The sequence below is a fragment of the Salarias fasciatus genome, chromosome 16, assembly GCF_902148845.1.
Source record: "Salarias fasciatus chromosome 16, fSalaFa1.1, whole genome shotgun sequence".
Classification (NCBI taxonomy): domain Eukaryota; kingdom Metazoa; phylum Chordata; class Actinopteri; order Blenniiformes; family Blenniidae; genus Salarias; species Salarias fasciatus.
The window spans coordinates 9,200,494-9,224,307 of NC_043760.1; the positions used below are offsets into that span (position 1 = coordinate 9,200,494).

At 42.5% G+C, this 23,814-nt stretch overlaps 2 protein-coding genes across 3 annotated transcripts in view; both read right to left on the minus strand.

Annotated features, from left to right (window-relative positions):
* LOC115403380 (homeobox protein engrailed-1-B-like) overlaps nucleotides 1-836 on the minus strand; it is a 1,935-nt gene extending 1,099 nt beyond the window's left edge. The window contains exon 1 of the mRNA XM_030112245.1: nucleotides 787-836. Within this exon, the coding sequence (XP_029968105.1) occupies nucleotides 787-836 (50 nt within the window). The remainder of the gene's footprint in view (nucleotides 1-786) is intronic.
* Nucleotides 837-19,593: 18,757 nt separating this feature from the next.
* Nucleotides 19,594-22,532, minus strand: LOC115403184 (homeobox protein engrailed-1-B-like). Of its 2 annotated transcripts, none has more exons than XM_030112011.1 (2): nucleotides 21,858-22,532; nucleotides 19,594-19,913 (listed from the first exon to the last, which is right to left on the minus strand). In XM_030112011.1, the coding sequence occupies exons 1-2, from the start codon at nucleotides 22,423-22,425 to the stop codon at nucleotides 19,594-19,596; spliced, it is 888 nt and encodes a 295-aa protein (XP_029967871.1). In that variant the 5' UTR covers nucleotides 22,426-22,532. The 2 variants fall into 2 exon arrangements, with proteins under 2 accessions (XP_029967871.1, XP_029967870.1); XM_030112010.1 differs by having other exon boundaries at nucleotides 19,594-19,916.
* Between the last annotated feature and the right edge of the window lie 1,282 nt (nucleotides 22,533-23,814).

Sequence of the window (23,814 nt, forward strand, 5' to 3'; positions counted from 1 at the left end):
TCTGTGAGACGATATTTCTTTCTGGATAGTTTCTTTCAGATCAGGATCTGCAGATAGATCTTGTTTAAACAAAGATTTTCACTCTGATCAAACTTTGCTTCACATTGTTATGTCCACGTAAACACAGCCGCCGAGGGGAATGAGCTGGAGATTTGTATTAGTGGCTCAAACAACCAGTGATTCATACACAACAGCAACAGATGAATATTGTGCATCAGACTAGTGATGCAGGAAACCTGGGCTCATGAGGAGCCTGGCGGGGATGAGCGGGGAGGCGCTCAGTAATGGCTCCTGCAGCGAGCAGCCAGGCAGCAGCGTCTCATTCACACAACAGGGAGGAGGCAGACACCCACCGTCTGCCTCTTCTCCATGTCTGAATGCTCCGTCGCCCGTTCTCATCACCACCTTCATCCTGATGAGGCTTCCCGAGAATAATTACTCATTAGTCAGGTAAGAGAGGCAGGGAGACGGCGCCGAGCCCAGGAGGGTCCTCCTCTGTGTACCTGAGCCCACCTTCACCATCACTGCGACGTGTTCTGCTCACTGTTACCAGCGGCGGGTTGCTGGAAGTGAAACCAGGATGTACTTCTTCTTTAAATGTGTTTCGTGTTAATGGAAAATATCAGAACATCTGAATAGAGGAGTCCATGTTCCTATTTTCACGTTATCCTTTCATTGATCAATGAAGAAATTAACATTAAAAAAAAACTGGATTTATATGCAAAAGATGTCTTTGCTTGCTGAAGCAAACAGACTCACATTGTTGTCACTTTCACACACACTGACAGATGCCTGTGCTTGATTTCTACTGGAGGCAGTTTGGGGTTCAGTGCCATGCTCTTCAGCACATGGTCAGGTGAACCCAAAACCTCCTCATAAATAAAATCTGCTCGACAGACTGAACCCGTTTCAGTGTTGGGTTTCACAGATAATAAACACATTTGATGAGGTGTGCTCATTAAAACCTTTTAATTTGAAAAAAATTTAGCCTTTATATACATTCTGCACTGCGCAGAAATCTGTGTGTGAGATTAGATGGTGACTTTAAATGTCCTGTAGGTGTGATTGGGACTGTGTGCCCCTGTGAGTGTGTGCGCCCTGTGATAGACGGCTCAACTGTCCAAGTGAATCTGCCTTCACTGCTCACTGGGATCCGATCAGGACCTGGAACTCTGACCTGGATCTGGAACTCTGCGGTGTCATCATCAGATGATTGTTTTCTGCTGAAATATTCACTCTCGGCCTCCTTTACTGAAGACAGAGTTGCTCAAATGTTAAGCAGGACTCGATGACTTCTCCCTCACAGACCTTCCTGCCGGCTTCGGCCATCAGTGAATGCTAAATTTAATCAGAAGCAACAGCACTGTGATCCAGAGCAGAGTTTCACAGTTGTTTTTGGCTCACGGTCTCCTCTCTTTGAACCAAATGAAGCACAGGGGCTCGGGAGCTAAACTAAAAACACACAGACACTTGCTGGCAAGACTTTTTTTTTCATCCATTTTATCTCCACAGGGGCCAGGGGCACAGGAATCCTGGAATCCCGCTCTGAAGAATGCATTGCTCTCGAGCGAAGCCCTCCAGAGCCCAGACTCTCTCTACATTGAGCACATATGAACTAACACAGGAGCTGCAGGTTCTCATTATGTGAAATGGAGATGTGATGGAGAAAAACCTGTTGAAAAAAGTCCATGGAAACCCACTCAGTTAAAGCACTTATGAAAACCTGAAATTCCTAACAGACCCTGGTGTAGATTTCACAGTATATTTCACACCCAGATGTCACATATCAACTTTTATTAACACGCCTCATGTTTGCGTAAATATCTCCTTTACTCTTTGGATTTGCTGCCTGTCATTGATGTTTTAGTCAGAATGGAAACCCAGATCTAAACCTTGGGTCAGTTTTGTAGATTGAGACCGTCAGGTCACCGTCCAGGCCCTCGAGGACGAGGAGATTCCCCCATGAGCCAGTGTGAGTGTGACTGGGTGAATGTGTGAACGTGACTGGCATTATGCAAGTGAAATAAAGTGTGCCATAGACTGAAAATAAAGTTCATTCACCAGCTTGTTCAGTACACGTGAAGCTCCTGCTTGCATGCTCCTGCTTAGAAACAATAAACTAAATAATTATTTTGGGGGTTTTATTTTAATGTCTTTCTCTTAAATCATGTTTTGAGTTCAGCTCTGCGACTATTTCAAAATATAACCATTAAGTGTGTAATTTCTCTGTAACTGTAGTTACATGGTGCATAATGTATTCAGATTAAAATGGCACTAATAGTTCACACACATATAAAAAGTCTCTGATTGCACAGTCCATGTACAGTATGACACGCGGACATCTCTTATGTGATTCATCTCATGATGTTTGACACATGTTTTGAAGATAACTGTGTTGAAAAAGCACAACCAGTCAACTCTGAACAAGGAGAAAGTTTCCTTCTTATATGCAAGAACAAGCTCGATTAGTGTGGCTGACAAATCAGCCCTGGCAGGCCTCCCAGTGAAGCTGGATGGTGCAGGATTACCAGATCTGTCAGGCAGCTTCCAGCCCAAACACAGGACCAAACCTGCACCACTCAATTAGAAGCAGCCCAAATAACTACAGTTGTAAATGCATGTCAAAATCATGAAATCATCCTTTGATTAATTAAGAATGCATATTTTTACTACTCTGCCAAATTCCCAGAGAAAAAAGAAAGTGGATATTTTTGCAGGGGGGGCTGGTACTCACTTCATAATCACTGACTTAGGATTTGAGGAACACAATGTTTCTTGAAACGTTGAAGGTTTTAGTTTTGATTTATGTTTAAGTTAGAATATTTTCTAAAATCTTGCTGTTAATATTTTAACGAATCCTGATTTAAAGTGAGCTTGTGACCTGACAGTCAGTCTATCACAGCCGCTCTGTGTCGCAGCACATCAGTTTGATTCTTGTTTGGCTTGTTGTCCAGTTGTAGCTGTGTTTGACCAGCCTGTGCCAAGGCGTGCTCCATGTGATCGCTGAAGCCTCTTGTTGATGCCAGGTGTGAAGGGGCCCTTTGTCGTGTTCTCTGATCCGCAGTGATGCGGTCTGTAGGTGAGCATGTGGGCCGGCTGGGTGGCTCTGACACAGCATTAGTCCAGCAATGTGGAGTGGTACCATATGTTGGTGCCTGAGCCTCCGTGTGTACGACATGACAAGCTATTATGGTGCCAAATAACTTGGAGCAGACTCCATGAAAAACAGCCAGGTTGTGGAGTGTAAGGCCTCAGCTCCGTCTGAAAATAAGCTGACGTGTTTCCTGTATTCAGAGCTGATGTGAAGAGAAGCTCCCTGAACCCCTTCAGGCTTAAACGCTGATCATTCACATGGAAGTTTGTGATTTTAGTTGAACACTGAGCTCTACAATGCAACATATTAACTAAATTGAAATGAATCTGCCCGGGATTAAAACCATCAGTCCAACAAAACTTTCAAATTGAAGTAAACAGTCACTCCTTGGGCATTTTGAGTGAAATGATCATCATGATGTTTATTCCATCATTTCACACATATTCATGTGCATTTTCACTTTCTTTTCTAAATAATGTGTCAAATTTATTCTCAACATATCAACTTTTTTTTCTCGAAGCACATGATGAAAAAATAATCTACCTCCTGTCATGATGGTTTTTTCTCTTGAGTGACCCACGTGCTCTTCCATCATGAGCAGGATCTGTGAACTTGTCCTGCGTGTATAGAAACCTGTGGCGGCGCCGGCTGCAGCGCAGCCCTGCGCCACATTACAGCGACACATGGAAATGAGGCTCCCTGCGTTTGCGGTGGCAGTGGCCCAGTGAACTCTGGCTGAACCCCAGTGTCCCACAGCTTCAGAAGGTCAGGCCCAGTCCCACGTATGGATTCCTGGAACACACACGATGGCCGTCCGTATGACCGCTCCTCGCCAGGGCTGCATCTATTCACAAATCAAACGTCTGTCATTTCAAAGAGGTCAGATCATTTCTCTTTCCAACACTCCTGACGTGAGATCCTATCATTTCTCAGTGCTGACATTCAGCACCAGGAACAAGTGAGTGAACTCTTTGGAATTTCTTTGTTTTCTATAATATTCTCGATCATAAGTTACTTGATTACATAAAAACAAGTAGACAACACAAAAACACTCTTCTGATGCGTCATGTCTCTATCAGGCATTGTAGAGGAGTCTCATACAAGAACTATATACACCAACAAGTCCACATACAGGGGTCTCATATAGGGGGCCAAATACAAGAACCTCATAGAATTACCTTGTACCTCATATAGGGTCCACAAACAGACTCATAAAGCCTGTGTGTGTGTGCGTGCGTGCGTGTGCGTGCGTGTGCGTGCGTGTGTGTTGATGAGATGTACAGGTAGATGAGGTCCTGCCTCACTGTGACTGATGGCACAGGAATGTTTAATCCCCTCGGGAGATCCCAGCAGCCTCGGCTTCATCAGCTGGAGATCAGCTGCATGTCGCTGCCTGCTGCAGGTGAGTGTGTGTGGGAAACTCTCTCAAGCCGCACTGCTTTTTGGCATTTTGTTTGCATGCTCGTGCACGCCCCGATTGTCTTAGCTGAAAGAAATATTGCATGTTGGCAGAGATGTATTTCTATAGAATATCTGCGAGCGTTATTTATTGCACCTTGAGCAGATTGATTTAATGTTCTCGACTAAATGCTCAGATAGTGCTGATGTTAAGGAAAATATATAGAAATTTGTAAAGAAAAGTATTTCTTATTTCAGTAAGCCGATTATCTGGGATCTAGTCAACAACAATGAACCCATAATGGAATAAGTAATTCTGCGCTGCAGTCACAGTCGATTTAGTAAATAACTGGAGTGAAATGTGACGGGGGGGTTGATCAAATTAAACCACATGAATTTTGTATTTGGAGGATGTAAAAAGTTCTACATTAGTATCGGATTCTATATTCTTGTAGTTTAAGAACGAAAAAAAAAAAAGCAAGATATGCTTCTACATGAATACGACTGTTGTGTCTTCATGGCTCCACACAGAGCCGGCGCTGCGCAATGTGACACTCTGGGTGGGATTTACATGCTGCCCCAGGGGCAATTTACTTACCCCCATTCAAGAAATTAAATAGCATTGTTTTTCATCATCATCTTCATTTTCTAAGTTAAAATGTCTCCCATTTTACTGCTAACCCCCCCCCCCAAAAAAAAAAATCAACTAATGAATGATTTCTCAATAGATACATGTTGTCTATATGCATGTATAACATATATTGTTATTTCAGTGACATGCATATTAGATAACATTCAACTTAATGTCATTAAAGTGAAATGTTAGTTTGCAGATGCAACAAAGCAGTAAACCACAGTTTCATATGTGGGCATGTTAAGTGCAGAAGTATTCATCATAATAATAATGTATACTTTTATTTAGCACCAATGTAATGTCAACGACATTTAGCATGCTTTACGTAAAGAAAATGACCTGTAAGACAACAAACATCTAGTGTATAATGACTTGATATATAAAGGGGTGGAAGGCAAAGAGCATGTTGATTGATTGACTAATAAAAGCAGGAAATGTCAGCTATAGTCAGATGTAAATGAAACAAAACATAGAAGTGCAGACTATTGCAATTAGACACCTACTTAGTGGGTTTAATTTTTACAAATGATCCCCAACAAGTAAAGAACGCAGAAGTTTCCACTTCACTGGAACTGCTGTTTGTACTAATAACTAATTAACGAATGAGGCGCCGCTTTACATTTGATTTAATATGAGTGTTTCTATTTTAAGAGATAATAGTAATAAGTAGTTTCAACATATGGAGATTGTAGCAGCGGCATTAGGATGTCCCTGACTCCATTGGGGGAGGGGCAGAGCACAGTATTATGGGACATTATTTCCCTGGACTTTAAGTTTTGTGTAGTTCTTCCTGCTGGTTGTGTTTTCTGTTGTGGGTTCACCATCGTCTGTTATCGTTTCATCGTCTTTTGATTATTTCGTCAAATTTAATTATTTCCCTGCTCAGAGCAGCTTGTGTTGTGCGCGGCGCCGTGGCTGACAGAGATGCTGCCGCCAATCCCATCCTCTGTGTTGTGCGAGTAGTTCATGTTTAATTTAGCAAATTCAAATTCTATATCAGGATCAATGATACATTTCTAGCACACTTTGTGGATTATTATAAAACTGAGAGTCAAGTTTTTCCAGATTTGGTGGTGCCCCCTGGAGGCCATAGTCACCTTAGCATTTGCCTAATGGGTGATCTGGCTCTGGCTCCACGTGACTTTAAAGCTTCTTAAGAACAAATCCTCTGCTTGTTTGACAAATTTCCTGTTTCAGACCACCACTGTTGTGTTACTGTCTGAAACTGAGCCTATTTTGGGTCTCTGCATTAAAGATTTATGAGCTAATGTCCTCTGCAGTCTGCTTTTGTGTCTTGTGCGGTGTGTGTGTATTCCATAAAGTGAGCCGTGAGCAGAGCAGCGTCTCCCAAACAACGTGAGCAGGTGAGAAAATGACGCTTCCACAGATTTTGGTGTCTGGTGATTGGTTTGGTGGTGTTGGAGTAAAATGTAGTTTTTTCACTGTCTGTTGCAGATCCTTCGATCTTCCAGAATAACCTTTGATAGCATTTGTCATGAGATGATCAACATTTTAATTATTTATTTTCTCTGTTCTTGGGCAATTTATCCTTTGAACCTATTTGAAATGCTCTGCGACAGCAAGTTTTAATTAATGAGCTCAAACACTCTTTTAACACAAGAGTAAATGGAAACAAGCGTGTGCAGACACACACACACGTGTGAGCTGTAATGTATTTGTAGGTACAATGGAGTTTATTCATGAATGTGGACGTTTCTGTATGAATACATGAACAAATGTACAGTTCTCTGTTGTAAACATGAGGATATAGAAAACATATCACGTGTGTGAAGCAGTGTGTGTGTGTGGTGTGTGTGTGTGTGTCGTGTGTGTGCTGCTGTTCAAGGTGAGTAAGAGGACTGCTCCTCTCCTGTCTGCAGGCTGCAGGCTGCACAGCGGACAGGTAAAGGCCATTACTGCTGGCCTGAACCATATTGGACACGGTGAGACGTGCCCTGGTTCTAAAGCGCAGAACTCATTCCATCTTCCGCGTAACCTTTGCCACTATCACAACACAGCAGAAGGTTAAGGTCGATTGTTAAGGTTGAGGTGTAAAGCCCCTGAATCCTCCCTCTCTTTTCTCCAGCGTGTTGGACTGCTTTCATTTGAGCGAGCGCAGCGATGATGAGCGGAGTCCGGCTCTGAGCACACTGTGGGAATAAAGAGCGGCGGAGCAACAGCTCTGTCACCAACGCCGAGCTCGCACAGCTGTGGGCTCGGTACACGCAACGCCGCCGAAACAGAGCTGGAAGCAGCAGCCTTGTGATCCAAACGCTCGATTCCACCGACTTTTAAATAAATATGATTCGTCTGGAACCATTAAACATGTTGAAACTTCAGGCTGCAGATAACGACTCACTCTTTTGGTGCATCTACAAAAACTGCAGCTTACATGCCGTAAGAGTGTAGAGTCCGCATCGGTTATACTGCCTCTGTTGTTTCAGCAGTTTTCTTCAGTTGATATCTGAGAAAATAATAATAATAATAATAATAATAATAATAATAATAATGATAATATTGGTAATAATAGCTATTTACTAATTTCTTCCAAAATATTTTTTCCATATAAAGTTCATGACAATCATATAATCCATAAATATCCTCAACATTATGATAATTTTTCAGATCTTTATTATTCTGACTTCTAATTTGTGTTTTTTGATGAGCCTCCCTCCTACAATTTCCAACTCATTTCAAACATTCAAGCATCAAAACGTGCAGCTTTTTTCAGGACATTCCAGCTATAGTCCAGCTTTTTGTTATCTTTTAAACTTTTAAAAATATTTAAACTTCACCGCGATTTCTTTTGCCCATGTGCAGGGGGACACCCTTTCATTTTTATCAAAGTTTGATCCATCATGTTTATTTTACACACACAGACACACACACACACACACACACACACACAAGCACCTCCAGGCGTGGGTTTCGCCCCGCTAACCTCCCGCTGCACTCACTTGCCACGTGGTTTCTCAGTTTACACGCAAACACAAAAATACGCAACTGACCTCTCCCTTCATTCTCTGCTGCCTCCACACCAAAAGGGAGCTGAAAGCAAATCTGTTTCTTGCGACTGTGTAATGCTTTCCAGATGTCGGCCCTCGACTCCGAGTCTACCACGGAGAGATTCTCCGAAGCTTTGAGGTGCACATGTCGTGGTTTGCAGAGTTCAGCTCTGAGGAGAGGTGGGGATCCTGACACAATGATGGAGCTTTTATGAGCTCCTTATCCAGCGTCGGGGAGGGTGAGGATGGGGTGAGGCCAGGGAAGGCCAAGGAAATGATTTGGGAGGCTGGAATTATGAACGGGGTGACAAGCACGGACTCATAAAAAACACACACACACACACACACACACACACACACACACACACACACATAGCGTTTGACCATTTGTGCGTCTCTGCACCAAACCGCTGCTGTGTGCTCCTGCAGATATGAGCGTGAAGGGGCAGCTGATACTCAGACATGCAGTGATGAAGAGGAGCTGCTGCTGCGGAGCAGCTTGCACAGGCTGCTAAATGCACCTGCACTGAGTTAATCAGTCAGTGTCTGGGCAGCTTATACAGACCAGCTGTGCAGTTCTGCACTGTGGAGGGTCCTCAGGAAAAGCAGCACATTTTCCCCTCACGCCGAAACCGGGCGCATGATAAATTGGGATCCAACAAAGGCAGCCATTCAGTCCCACTAAAAAGCATATAACCAATTGCTTGCGGATGAGCGATGAGTGAGAATTATGCCTCACGATTTTATGTATTCTGCGTCCTCCGCCTACAGCAGAATCACACACGTGCACACTTCAGAAGAAACCTGAACGTGGCGTTTTCCGACCCTGGATTTGTGATATCTCAAATTAAAATGATGCTTAAGCCGATTGCTCCTCATGCATCAAGGTCGTCCCTCCTAATTCTGCTCATTAATTGCGGTGTGTGTCCTGTAGCTAATTGGTGCCCCGGTGACGTGTTACAACAGCAGCTATAGGTAATTAATTAGGCGTTTTTTACTCCTCAACACCGCCCTCAGCTGATTACACACACTGCCCGGTTAATCAGAGTGGCTCCGCCGCCATTGTGCCAGCGCCAGCGAGGGTCTACCTTGTCTGGAAGGACGACACCTGTGCTGCTCACTCAGGCCTGAATGAGTTCGCTATATCACACCAAAGCGCAAATACCTCTGCGAATGTGGAGCGAACACGCCGAGCAGGTGGCGCTATAGATTCAAGGGTAAGCGCGAGAGCTGGTGTCGCCAAAGTCCTGTTTTCCTCAGCAGAGGAGGATTTAGTGAGGCTTTACCAGACATTATTCAGTGAAATATGTCTGTTTCTGTTGGGTATGCGATTCACTCATTTGAATATCTGACTCGCTGAAGGTGTGTGAGTTCACTCACGTCTGCACACAGTGAACATGGTGGTGTGTGTGAACATCATGCAAACAGGTGTCTGTGTCTGTTGATGGTAATTAAATCTCCCATCAGCACTGAGAGTAAGAGTGAATTAGCAGAGCGGTACGAGCAGCGCGGCTCTGAGGCTAACAGCTGTAAAACTAGCAGTGCAGTAAAGCTCTGCTCACAGGTGGAGGGGCCATCGGGCTCCTCGGGAATATTTTTGGAGACCGATAAATGTCGACAGGCATGAACAGTTTGTACATGTGTGTGTTCAGTGGCAGCTCCTCTTCTTTTATTTCACTGCAAAAGACACCGTTGCTCTTCGTATTTACCCTCCTGCTATTTCCTAAAAGGAAATAATTAGAAGTATGTTGACTTTTCTGAGGTCAACCGTCGATGAATTTAATCCAGCCTTGTCAATAGTCTCACTACTGTCTAACCATAACACACACACACACACTCACTGGGACCACACATGATGCTGGATGGTGTTAAAGCTGTTGGACACGCTCTGTGCTGAGCTCCATTCCCAGAATGCCTCTGATTGTAATGTGATCTCCTGGAGGAACACATGGGATGAGCCGCCGCTGCTCCGCTCTGTGCCCGCCCGTCGGCTTGCCGGCCGGCCGGCCTGTGCTCTCACACACCACCGCAGCGCTCTACAACAGAGCCATCGCCTTATCTCAATATGCATTTGTGATTACTTACTGCTGATCAGCAGCAGTGGCTGTAATCGGCCTCAGATCCAGGACAGGTTGTAGTTTCTCATTTGCGTTGTACATGATCTGCAGTTTGCAGATGTTCTGTTTTGTTTCAAACACAGGGCCTGCCCCACGGCCCAACACAGTGACGTTAAAAACAACAAAGAAAATACTGACGGCAAGTTTTTGTTGTTAATTTATTTAGAGGATTTCGGAGTTATCCGCCTTAATGCCAATAATCAGATCACTGCACGGACGGACGAGTGTGTAAAAACATGTTTATGACATTTTACTGGATTTTATGTTTATGCTATATTGTGTTTATTGTAATGTTGAGAAGGTGCACAGTGTCCCTCGTCCACAGTGTTAAACTGGGAGGAGGAAGCTTCTTCCAGCAGAGCAGGATAATCCTTCTGGGAATCAAAGTCATAAAGGATATAATCTCACGGATACGGCAATTCTGTGGCGCTGCAGCGAATATGGCGCAGAGCGCGCTGGGTGACATCACTGTTCCATAAATCTCTGTGAATACGTCAAACACGTTGAGCCAGAATGTCTGGAGTCGTGGGCAAGAATAAAATGTGAATATGTTCTGCAGGCTGGCGTTTACCACTTCACTGTATATAAAACACAATGCATAATCGTTACATAGTTAGGGTTAGGGCTAACCCTACTCATAACCCTGAACTGATTGATAATCAGCAATAATAAATTAATTTACTTTTGATTTAAAGATTTTGCAGTAGAAAGAAAGCTGAAGTTGTGGTGTGTTAACTGTTGTGAGTCCTGCACAATGAGAGACAAAAAACTGTCAAATTAATTTAAGTAAATCAAAAGAATGTGACAATTTGATCAATAAATAAACTAAATTGAAACATTTTTGGATTAGTAATGCTAGAAAAATATTAAAAAAGTGAATAAATAAAAAAGCTAAACAGTTAAACTGAAAAATTGAGAAAGAGGATCAAGTCTGGAAGGAAAATGTGTCTGAACCATGAAAAAACAACTGTTTTGATGTATTCAGTCTTTTGGATGTTGTTTCTCTCTCTCTCTCTCTCTCTCTCTCTCTCTCTCTCTCTCTCTCTCTCTCTCTCTCTCTCTCTCTCTCTCTCTCTCTGAATGGTTTCTGGTGGGAGTTTAGAAGGACCTCCGTCTGTTTTACTGAGAGACATAGGATTTAATTTAATTTCTTTATGAAGGAGACTCAGTTATTAGTATCAATATGAGCAAACTTGCTGATTGGAGAATATTTTACTGTGAATTAATCATAAACAAAAACATTTTTATGAAATTCTGCTCTTTTTTCTTGAAATATTCTTCTTCGTCAGGTTTAAACAAAGGAAAGATGCTTAAATAAATGTGAAGTTTTTCCTCTCAAAGCTTGTTGCACTAAAATAAAAACACACATTTTTCCCGCTCTCGTGTTTTCTGCTCTGAGGGACTCAATGGGAAGGTGGAGGGAGTTTGATCGACGAGTTGACTCCATGTTTCCTTTGAGTTTATGAGCTTGGTTTGAGTGATGAGAGACAAAGTACTGTTGTTATTTATTTATTTTCTTGCAAATGATTTATGTGTTTGCTGCTGGACACCTGAATTTCTCCCTTGGGAGATTAATAAAGTTTTAAATCTATCTATCTATCTCTAAAGACAGTTTTATTCACATATGATTCACTCTCAATATGAGGATCATGACAAACTCAACTGTAAAATTAACAACAAGGTTGTTGTAATTCTAACACATGAACACTGTAAAGCCAGTATATTGATATATAATGGAGAGAAAAAGGTGTTTCCATTGAACTTCTGGCAAATTACACAAAAGCCTAATTAATATTCTGTATTTTTGAGGGTTTTTTTATATCATATATGTAAATTCAAGTATTTTTCCATAAATAAATGTTCACAACTCATCTATCTTCTCAAAACTAAAGCATCCTTTTAATCCTAATTAAATATTGACTGATTTTCATTTCCTTAACACTCATAGCAAAACATTATGAGTAACATTTATGTGTGAGTCTGCAGCGCTAAAGTGTTTGATTTTAAACCTTTGCTGAGTTAAAATTACATAATATGTCAAATCAAGAAGTCAAGTCAAGAATCTTTATTACCATATGTACACACACACACACACACACACACACACACACACACACACACACAGTTCAATACAGAGGATTTTTTTCGGCAAGGCTAAGGAGCTGGGGTGGTATTGTAGTATTTATATACAAATGCATGGATGAAAAAATATTACTTTATATACACATAGGATAGGTTATGGAATAAAAACTTAGATTTTTTTAAAAAAGAGAGTCAAAAGGACAGTTTAAAAAAATTGCCATGGGTCCTATGGAACTGTATGTGGGTCCAGTTTTTCATCTTCCTCCCAATCTCAAAGCAAACTCAGTAAAAACATCAAAACAAGTGAAATCACTGCCTTCAGAAGGCGAATTGGACGTTCATCATCATAACACAGCAGCTTGAAAGTCACAGATACCACATTAATGTGATTTGACTCAGAACTACTGTGTTAGTCAGTGTGTTCATTCAAATAAAGGAGTTATTCCGTCCTCTCACCATCACCCTGCTTACTGCAGCTGATCAACCTTTTCCACCACGGCCACTCCGACAGGAACTTTCATCTTGTAGTACACGTTTCGGGAAGCAGGTTAAGTGAGCGCACGGTCAGTGCTGCTCTCCTTTAATCTGCATCTTTTGGTTCGGCTGTAAATAGCATTTTTAAACACCGCCAAACAGAATATGCTCGTCAAACGCGAAGGAGCATTAACACACTTTTCATACATGCTAATGGTTGCATTGTGACACACACACACACACACATACGGTGCAGTATTACAGTCTTGTCTTCCTCAGAGTAAATGAAACGTGCTGCATGTTTGTGTCCGTGTACGACGGTGTAAAACATTTCCATTGACGTGCTGCTGATAGCGATCTGGCTCTCTGCCTTCGGCTGCTGGGTAATAACTGCAGCAGCAGCGGAGCTTCTGTCCGTCTCCCGCCATTGTAAACACGGTGCAACCTTTCATCAGGCAGGAATATGATAAGATTCAATATCACAACACACTGCGAGTCTATTATTGCCCAGAGGAGGGGCGCGCGGCGCTCCTGCAACACTATTTTCATTTCATGCAGCGAAGCTCTCGGCCCGATTATCTGCCTCTGACACCTCTATAAATGTGTGCTGCAGCCATGGAAGTGCCTCCTCCCAGTCACTCATACATATTTATACACCGAGCAGGCCTTCACACAAACTCATCTGTGCTCACACAGATCTGATTATCAAGCTCATTAAAGCCAAAACAGAACCAGACTCCAGCAGCAGAAAGCCGACTTTATTCTCTGCGTTCAATGTAAATGAAAAGCATTTGAATTGAATTCTGAGACATCTTGCTGACTGATTTCAGAGCAGACGCTTCAGGATCGCACTCCTGTGATTTCTCAGCGCTCCGAGTCTGTCTGCTCGCTCCAGCCTCGCCGTCAGGCAGCTCGGACGCCATTTTGCGCGGCGATTGCAAACAGATGATTTGGGAAAATGCCAGCGATGTCACTTTTATTGCTTCTTTAACCTTTCATACTGGACGCTCAGAAGACGTGGGCAGACAGCTTTACGGCGCTGCTCGGAAAACAAATAAAAACCCGGCGTGTTTTGGTGCTGTTGGCGTGCGCGGGGGGAGCTGGGGCGGGGGTGGGGGGGCTAAACGCTGCAGAGACACTCCAGACAAACCCATCTATAATGAGCTCTACACACTTATATTTACAATACGTCTTTTTTGACAATCTCCACCAAGACCAGCTTCCAAATTATGCGTGGGCCAAGAATGTTCGGCACATACAGTAATTACACAGCCTGTGAGGGAAAATTTGACAATTAAAGACTTTTCTACATTCCACATCCACCACCGACCATTTTACACTTAACAACCAGTGAGACGGCTCCCATGAGAAGACTCCACCGGGGCGGGGTGGGGGGGGCAGAGACACTCACCTAGGGGTGAGCTGTTCTTCACAAAAAATTGGAAAGAACCACAGATGACAACTAGGAGAATGTATGAACAGCAAATCTTGTGCCAGGCTGGATATCGTCCACCAGATATACTTTCTAAGCGTAAACTCTCCAAACTATAGCCTGATAGATGCCACCTGTCACATGACTCAGATGTTTTGGTCTTCTTCCCGCCTCCTGGCCATCTTCAAACACCTTTCTGAGAAACGCAGTCTCACTCCAGATTAGGCACTTTGGTCCAGAGCACATAAAAAGTCATCAAAATTCTGGAATATATTGTCAAATAACTGTGAGGATAATGAGAAACAGCGTTGCCTTTCCACTTCTTTCAGCCCGTTGGAGAACACTCTTGGAAAGGAAATCACCAAAGCATCTGTATAGCTCAAGGACCTGGTGCTCCTCTTGAACCCAGAGGAAATCAAACACACTTTAAGGAAGTCGCTTGAAAAAATTGAGAGTGCCCTGTGATTGACTGAACCAACTGCAGACATTATAAAATTCATAAATTACCAGCCGATGACGCACAATTTGTTAATATGAGTATGGACCACAAAAAAAAAGCCCCATATAAGGTTCAGTCGCAAAGATATCAGCAAAGTCAAAGACGACATTCTGCTACTGAAGCCACACAGAACAACACACTCTCAATCTACTTTGCTTTTTTTATTCCCTTATTGACTGCATTACTCTGTACCACACTGAGCACTGAATTAAAAAAGGATCTATATTTGGACTGAAGTGTTTCCCAGTTTTCCTGGAGAACACTGAAGGCGTCCGTGTTCCTCTCGGTATGAAGGAGGTAAACTCTCGGCCATTATTCTGCCTCCAAGCAGCTTTTCACTGCTGTCAGTGTTCAGAGTCTCGTGCTTGGATGTAGACTCTCACGGTGAGCGGTGTTTAGAAACGCAGTTATTCTGCTGCGAACTGAAAACAGGTTCTGCTTATATTTGGAATGAGAACAAAGTTTACAGGGAGGGTATCATTTAAAGAAAAGCAAAGCTTGTAAATCTCAAACTGTTTCTTAATTAACCGGAATCTTTTTTTTTTTTGGATTAAAAATGTGAAAAGCAAATATTTCTGAAAAAATCATTCATGCTTTACTCCATTCATGCTGACAGAAGCAGCTCATGTTCACACATGAGAGACCTTTGATGGTGAGACCTGCACATAAAACAGCTTCTCTTTCTACCAGCAGAAAAAACAAACACATGAAAAAACAGCTTTTTTCTTTTGGCCCAGTGCATTATTATTTGAGGATGCACACACACACACACACACACACGCACACACACGCACACACACACACTCCGACAATCGGTGACATCAGAAGCAAACAAGATGCATCTCCAGTCCAGCACTGGAGTCTTCCTGCAGACAGGCTTCATTCATAAAGATGATACCAGCTCATGTATTGATCAAGTGAACACACTCAGATTTCTGCAGTGTGTGTGTGTGTGTGTGTGTGTGTGTGTGTGTGTGTGTGTGTGTGTGTGTGTGTGTGTGTGTGTTGAAGTGGATCAGAGTGAGTTATAGGATGCAGGTTTCCTGTTCCTGCTTCTTGGATCCACATCAGGCTGCTCTTGTTGTTTCTCTGTCCATTAAAAAACAAAAAAAACCCTCCTGTGCTTAATAAATGTCTTTTAATTTGTGTCAACTCAAAACTAAATCAGCTTAAATGAGGCTGCTTTTATCCAGATAACATAAATATGTGGGTACAACCACCATCATTTGATTTAAATTCAGAAGGCTTAATGAAGTTGAACAAACCATTTTCACTTCAAAATAATTGATTAAAAAAAGAAAAAAGAAACACAAACTACTATGAACTGAAAAAAAAATCACTCTTTGTTTTATTTGTTACAATACTTAAAAATAATGAAGTTACACTACAGTATTGAAAATATGTTGTAATGTAATAAATACTTAGAAATGTTATTGTGGAGCTGCTTGAGGATCTTCAGCCTGCATGAAACTTTCATTAAATTATATGTAAATAAGCCTCTTTCTTCTGTTCCTATTCTTACTTTATTTGCAAAAATAAGATTTTTTTAAAGAGCAGAAGAGACAAATATGAAAACATTCAGTTCAACAAACAGTTGGAAAAGGTAAAAGAGATGAAAATGATTTTAAAAAATGGTTTAAAGGTAACATAGCTAAAATGATTAAAAGTTAAACAACCAGTTCAAAATGGTTTGGCTCTCATTTGAAGTTGAATTATACGATGATCTACAGATTTGGTAGAAAGGAAAATGGGTTCAGAGGCTGTTTTAATCTCATTTTGAAGGTTTAACATGTTCTGTGGCTCCAGCTGAATTTTATTTGAGAAAATATTGAAGATTCAAACATGATGTTTGCAGGCATTCAGCATTAGACTTATTTTACAAATTTTAAACTGCACATGAAACACTTTTTTTTCTGTGAAAACATTACTGCTTTAAAACCATAAACACAGTGTCTTTTTCTTGCACTCATCTTCTCCATGGGTTTACTGTAGTTATTTGCTGGTTCTTCTGTTTTCCCTCTGTGGGTGTGTAATTTCAGTTTATGTGACCCTGTTCAGTTTCTACAGCTGGATTGTTTATTAACTTGTATTTTTGAGCCACTTCTAGATTTTTTTTTTAAGAATTGTATTTTTGTGGTGTTGTGTAATGTGCCACACCTGCTCTGATCGCTGACCCGTGCAGAGTACAGTCAGATGAGAGACTTCTGATTGTTATTACTGTACATCCATACAGTTCCTCATCAGTAGGGAGGGCAGCAGCACTGACTCTGTTTATTACCTTCATTTGCATGTAAATTAAAGCTGCTTTGTAGCCGCAGGCCGGCTGTGTGCAGCCTCAGTCCACTCTGACAACACACACACACACACACACACACACACACACACAGAGAGACAGAGAGAGCTCTGTGCAATTAGTAAGGAAATGTTAATTTTTCTAATTGTTTGGAAATTTCTATCACACTGTGATTTCACACATACGCACACTCTGCCATTATTATGCAATTATGCATACATGGACCGAGAGCACGACTGAAGGATGTGAATAAATGATATTGCCCTACCTCTCAGTGTCTATTGGATAATTACAGAGGCCTCTGCATATGAAGGCAGCCCTCCCCTTCTCTTCCTGCAGATCTGCAGCCAGCAGAGTGGAAGAAAACAGGTAGAGGCAAAGATCCAGTCAGCCTGTCACAACATTTACCTTTGAATTTGACAAATTGATCCTAGCCTGCTTTGCCCCTCTGTTTTCGGTCTTTCTTTCTCTTTCTTTCTCTTTCTTTCTTTCTTCCTTTTTTTTTTTTTTTTTTTTTTTTTTTTTTTAAGGGGGTGGAGGGTACTCAATTTGGACAGGCTCCAGACTGATTACAGAAGAGACAAACTCGGGCTATGAGGGAAGTATGAAGCTCAGGATGACAGATGACCTCCAGAGCACAGGAAATAGCTGGTTTCATCAGGAAGATGCTCACTCGATAAGTAATTTGGCCCAAAATAATTACACAGTGGACTACTGTCAGCAGGCTCTCAGTTTACCACACCACACCACACCACACCCTCTGTCTATCTATCTATCTATCTATCTAATACTAAATAAGGGTTCACTGTCCATGTCCTCTTCAGCTGCAGGACTATAGATGGAGTGATGAAGATGAATGTTAAGTTCATTCCTGCTCTCAGTAGCTGGAGGACATTGCTCATTCCACACAGGATCTGATTTCCTGATTGCAATAACCTGCTGCTGTCTATATATATATATATATATATATATATATATATATATATATATATATATATATATATATATATATATATATATATATATATATATATATATAATTTAAACGAACACCTTTAGCTCTCAGTTGTATTTGAATGTAAAAAGATGTTTTTAGGACAAACAGTGGATTTAATGGGGCTGCGCGCTGGCCTTCCTGCCGGTTAGCGGCCGCAGGCCTCTCCTTCCCTCTTCCCCGGTTTTGTTTCAGAGCAGTGTGAGATGAAATGGGTGAACACAGAGAGACGGAGAGCCAATTTCATGCTCTGCAACGCTTTGAACAGCGGCTGATAGCGCCCGCGCCTCGCAGTGTAAATTCACACTTCTCTCCAAAGCAGCTATGAATATGGATTCAGTTGTCCCCACTCACTTGAACCAATGAGCTGCGAACTCAGCCCGACACACACACACACACACACACACACACACACACACACACACACACTTCTTTATTAATTGAATATCTGCTGCTGTTATCCAGGAGCCAAAAACTGGGTCACTGTTTGAACATTTGTTTTGCAATATAAAAGAGTTTATTTGGAAACAAGGTTGAAATGTACATTATATATCACCCCACCATATATATATATATATATATATATATATATATATATATATATATATATATATATATATATATATATATATATGTATGAGGGCGAGCTTCACTCCAATATATTCATATTTTTCATTATGCCTTTCTTTTCCGGAGTTGTCAAGAATTAACTGAATTCAGAGGGAAAAAGCCACAATTCTCTCTTTCTCACTTTATTCTAATTATGACAAGAAAGTCTCTTTATAGTGCCTAAACTGGCTGGTAATTAGTCAGTCGCCTCATTCATATTAATGGCTAAAGCAAAAATAAAAAATAAGAAAATAAAGAAGGAAAAAAAAATAAAGGAGACTAAAAATTCCAATAATCCTAAATTTTTAAACAAACGAATTGTGACTTTTTTCCTTATGGCCGTTATTATTTTGGGGGAATTTATCGGATTGTTATCGGATGTGTTCAATTTTCACGGGATGTGTTTTAGAAGACTCCCAAAAAACGCGCCTGACTAGAATCTGTTTTTCGTTTTTCTTTTCCTGCGTGGGAAGGACGAGATGGAGAAAACAGAACAAGTATTTTATCTACATATTGTAGTGTGAAAATATTCGAATTGAAATGATTTCCTTTTTGAAACTATCCTGCGATCCGATCAGCAGAAGAATGTGCATCACGTTCAGGTGCGTAAAGTAAAGAGTCGGCGGGTTTGAGCGGAACCTTCAGCTCATCGAACTGTGGATCGGATGAATCGGAGGTCACGAGGTTGGTCCAGAAAAAAAGCAATGATGAAGGTCATGATTGGAGATGTCCACGGGGCAGGTGTGTCTGAAACTGTCCAGGCTCTGATTTCCAGAAAAATCTTTGGTTTTTGCGGCGGCGGGCCCGTCCAGGACTGTGCAGTGTGTCTGTCTGTTCTGCTGGAGGAGGAGGAAGAGGAGGAGGAGGAGGAGGAGGAGATGGACGCTCCATCCAAACTCTCCCACTTAAATTAGAGATCTATTTACAGGGTCCAGAGTGCGAGCGGAGGAGCGCGGGCCCCGTCAGTCGCTCTCCTCCTTGTCCTCCTGGATGGTGGTGGTGGAATGGTTGTACAGTCCCTGCGCCATCAGCTGCAGCGCCAGCCCGTTCTTGAAGCCGCTGGCCTTTTTGATTTTGGCCCGTTTGTTCTGAAACCAGATCTTGATCTGGGACTCGTTGAGGTTGAGCTCCTGCGCCAGGGACTGCCGCCGCTGCTCGGTGATGTAGCGGTTCACCTGGAACTCAGTCTTCAGTCTCTGCAGCTGCTCGGCCGTGAAGGCCGTGCGAGGCCGCTTGTCCTCTTTGCCGCTTTTCGACTTTTTCAGTTTCCGTGTCCTTGGGCCTGCAGTAAGGGCGAAAGGAAAGTGGAGCGGAAATATAAATATGCAGCGCAAGCTGAAGGAAATGATGGTGACGAATGATCGGGGGAATCAAAATAAATAATAATACATAGCGAATAGGTGATTCATTCCACAGCCAACTGTGGGCAAAAACGCACATTTACGCACAGTTTACGCACCACATAAACCCAGGACTTTGCTTCCAACTCCTCTCTATCTCAGGTATAAGAAATACAACAAATACAATAAGGAACTCGTGTTAACATAGCCGATTTTAACAACCTGAATAATTAAATTAATAAATCGGAAACACAACATCTTGAAACCAACAATTAATTCACACTCATCCATTCAAACTCACTGCCATTATTATTATTATTATTATTATTATTATTATTATTATTATTATTATTATTCCGTCATACATGTATGATGACAAAAACGCATTCTATTCTATTATTATTTAATTAAGTTCATTGTTCTAAAAGTCCATTGCAACAGTTCATCATCATGAACTAATAATAATGTAAACTGCGATACACAAATAAAACTCATCATTAAAATTAATTTCTGGCAATAATAATAATAATAATAATAATAATAATAATAATAATAATAATAATAATAATAATAATAATACACTGAGTACTCAGTGTCTCACATCACCGCGCTCTCACGCATATTTTCCCAGATAACGCAACACAGCGCGCAGGATACTGAACCCGCGATGAAGCGCAGAAGAATTTAAAGCTTCAAAGAACTCGGAACACCCTTAAAAACAAAGATATCAATGAAATGATCCGTTCCTATTCTGTTTTGGAACTGATGGCTGACTGTTGGTTAGAACTAAAATGGAAAAAAATGCGTTTTAAGCAGAAAACAGATGAATTAAGTCACTCCAGATGTGAAGTGCGCTGTTTGTTGTTTTACTGAGATTCATTTTTTGGCTTGTATTTAGTATTTATATTACTTGGTACATTTAAATGAAATGATTTACGTGGATGTAGAAACATCCCATTTGACTCCAAAGCAAATCTGTGCGTTAACTTTGTTTTCCTGCACACAACTAAAGAGCTGGATGAGTTATGTATGAGTGGTCTAGTTCACTGAAAAAAGCAGGTGCATTAAAAGAACCACATCAGTTTATAAAAGGTTTAACAGGAGCAATCGTCTTCTCTGTCAGAGATTTTGGCTGAGCTGAAATCAAACAAGCGGTTAATGAATTCAAAATGTCTCCTGTGTGCAGAGGAGCAGGCGGCCTGAGAGCCACTATTTACCTTTAATTCCATTGTGTTTTATTCCGTCTCGTACACCTCAGCCGTGCTCCCTGCAGAACGGCTTCATATGAAGAGAACCGCTGCTGCTTATGGAAATCTCTCCACGTCCATTGTGCGCAAAAGAAAAGTGCAGCTTCATATTCTGAGATACTTCCACAAAGCGCCTTATTTCATTAACACGGGAACAAAGGTTACAGCAGCTACACCCTGCTTTTCTACTCTTTTAGGATTTGATTTGTAAAGAGAGAATATAGACTAAGAAATATTTATATTTTCAAAGAAACGCCAGTATTTTATTCAGCATTTTGAATGTAATCATGCTTGGTTGAACAGGTTCTGTTTTGAATTATTCTCTGTAAAGGCAAAGCCTGCTGGTGATTTTATTCCCCGTGATTAACTTCAAACTGTACTCAGCAACCAAAAGGAGGAATACTGGGACAATTTTAAAAGAAATCAAATTCAATGCCACATAAAATCAAATCCCAGCAAGTTTTATATTTTAGCACTGCCCAATAATGTACTGTAATCATAAAACAATTGACAGATAATTCTATTAAAAAAAGATGAATATCTAGAATTAAGTTTCTCCATGAGGTTTTTTTCCCCCACTTTCTTTTCCCTTTATTCTTATGTTAACACTTTTTTTCCTCCATGAATCTTTTGCCTTACCAGATGAGGGCCTGTCCGAGTAGCGGGTGCAGTAAACCCACGCGGGCCAGAGCAGCGGCTGGCTCTCCGGTGTGGAGCTCCCGGAGCCGTTCAGCACCACCAGCGAGGAGGAGGTGTTCTCCGCCGCTCCGCTCTCAGTCCTGTCCTCCGCTTTTAGGCCGCTTCCAGTGGAAGCAGCGGCGGCGGCGGCGGCGGCGGCGGCCGCGGCTGATCCTCCGTTACTCCGTTTGGGACTCGCCAACGACGCGGCGGAGGAGGCGGAGGACGACGTGCTGTCGGTGCTGCAGTTGGAGTCCTGGCACGGCGTCCCGGCGTGGCTCGGCCTGCTGACCACCGGGTGGACGCGTTCCCGGCCGGAGCTCTGCGCGCGCTCCCGGGGCCCCAGGCCCAGATCCTTCTTACAGCCGAAGTCCGGCCGCAAAATGTTGTCGATAAAAAAGTTGGTGGTTCTGTGAGCCTGCTGGGCGACCTGTAGGGGCAGTATGGGCGGAGAGGGCAGGCTGGGAGACGGAGACACGCACTCTCCCTCGCTGCTATCCGTGCTGTTTAGATCCCGCTGCTCCTCCATCGCTGCTTCTCTGGAAGAACGTGGATTTTCTTCAGTCACTCCTCTTGTTAGGCCTGCGTTTGTATCCAAAATGTGACTGCGGAGAGCACTAAAACATTGTTGGTTTTTTATTTAAAAATGTTGCTGCTTGGTGGAATTACGCGCAACCTGTGGTTCATCCCGCCTGCGTGAAGAAGCAGCGGCGCGTCATGGTCCAAGACTTTCTCCAAGACTGGCTGTGGCCGTGGCTGCTGCTGCTGCGCACTGCTCTCTCTCTCTCACACACACACACTCACTCACTCACACATACACACACGCGGGGCTCCTCTCCGCCGTACGACAGAGGGAACTTCAAAGTCCTCGCATCACACACACTCACACTAATAGCAGCTAAAGCGCAACGGGCCAATCACTGAACGGGACACTTTTGGACACGGGGTGACGACGGCCAATGACGGCAGACGTCTCAGAGCCAAACCCGGGGGCCGTGGAGCAGAGAGCAGGCGTCTGAGAATACCCAAACAAGAGATTATCACTGTTCCAGACTTGTTACGGTGTATCTGTTACATTTGAGGAAGAGGGGGAGAATTACACAAACACTCACATACAGTGCGCGCACAGGTCCCGTGGCGCGCTGTGCTTTTCTTTTTTGGATGAAAGTCGACCTCTTACCTTGTTGGACAGACTCAAGGGGGGACCGACGGGCCTCCGCCTCTGTACAATCAGGAGTTTGGCCTTTATTCTCTGCTTCTGCTTCCAGAAACTTCAGGATCCTGTTTTCTTTTTCATTTATCTACAAGGAGCGCAGCGCGACCAACACGCGCCTGGTCTTCATTTACTGTTTTATCCCAACTGAGCTGCACATCTTCATATTCAAAGCACATACACGCACACACACACACACACACACACACACTCACTCACACCGCCCCCCTCACCACCCCCTCGGAGGTACCGCCACTATTGTCAGGCGGTATTGTTTTCCAGGCCGTGCTCTGGAAAAGCTTGTTCTTATCTCCGCTACAGAGAGAGAGGAGCTGCCGGTGGATAATTTATAGGTTTTAATTACTCCTTATTCCGCCTGATCGGCCGGACGTTCATCACCTGGTTCAGGGAGGAAAACGATTCAAAGCCTGTTGTCAGCGTCGCTGCGCCAAACACTTCATCACCGTGTGCGCAAAGTGAGGCCGATAGAATAATATAATGCAGCATAATGGACAGGCAGCGCGGCGCAGGAGCCTTTTCAAGGTGCTGATAGAAAAGCTGCTGAGAGACGGCAAATAAAGGACAACTTAATTGGTGTAATTCATATTAAAGGCTTTGTTTTATTTTTTGGGAACAGACCTGGACATTTTCCAAGGAGGGAATTTGGCCAAACTGTGCAGAAAGGCGCTTCATATTTAGTCAGAA

Bases quoted from the DNA above. Each gene is read 5' to 3' on its own strand.
- LOC115403184 (XM_030112010.1), bottom strand. From the start codon at position 22,425: ATGGAGGAGCAGCGGGATCTAAACAGCACGGATAGCAGCGAGGGAGAG. The intron at 19,917-21,857 runs GTAAGGCAAAAG...TCGCCCTTACTG, and splicing joins CTCGGACAGGCCCTCATCTG to CAGGCCCAAGGACACGGAAA.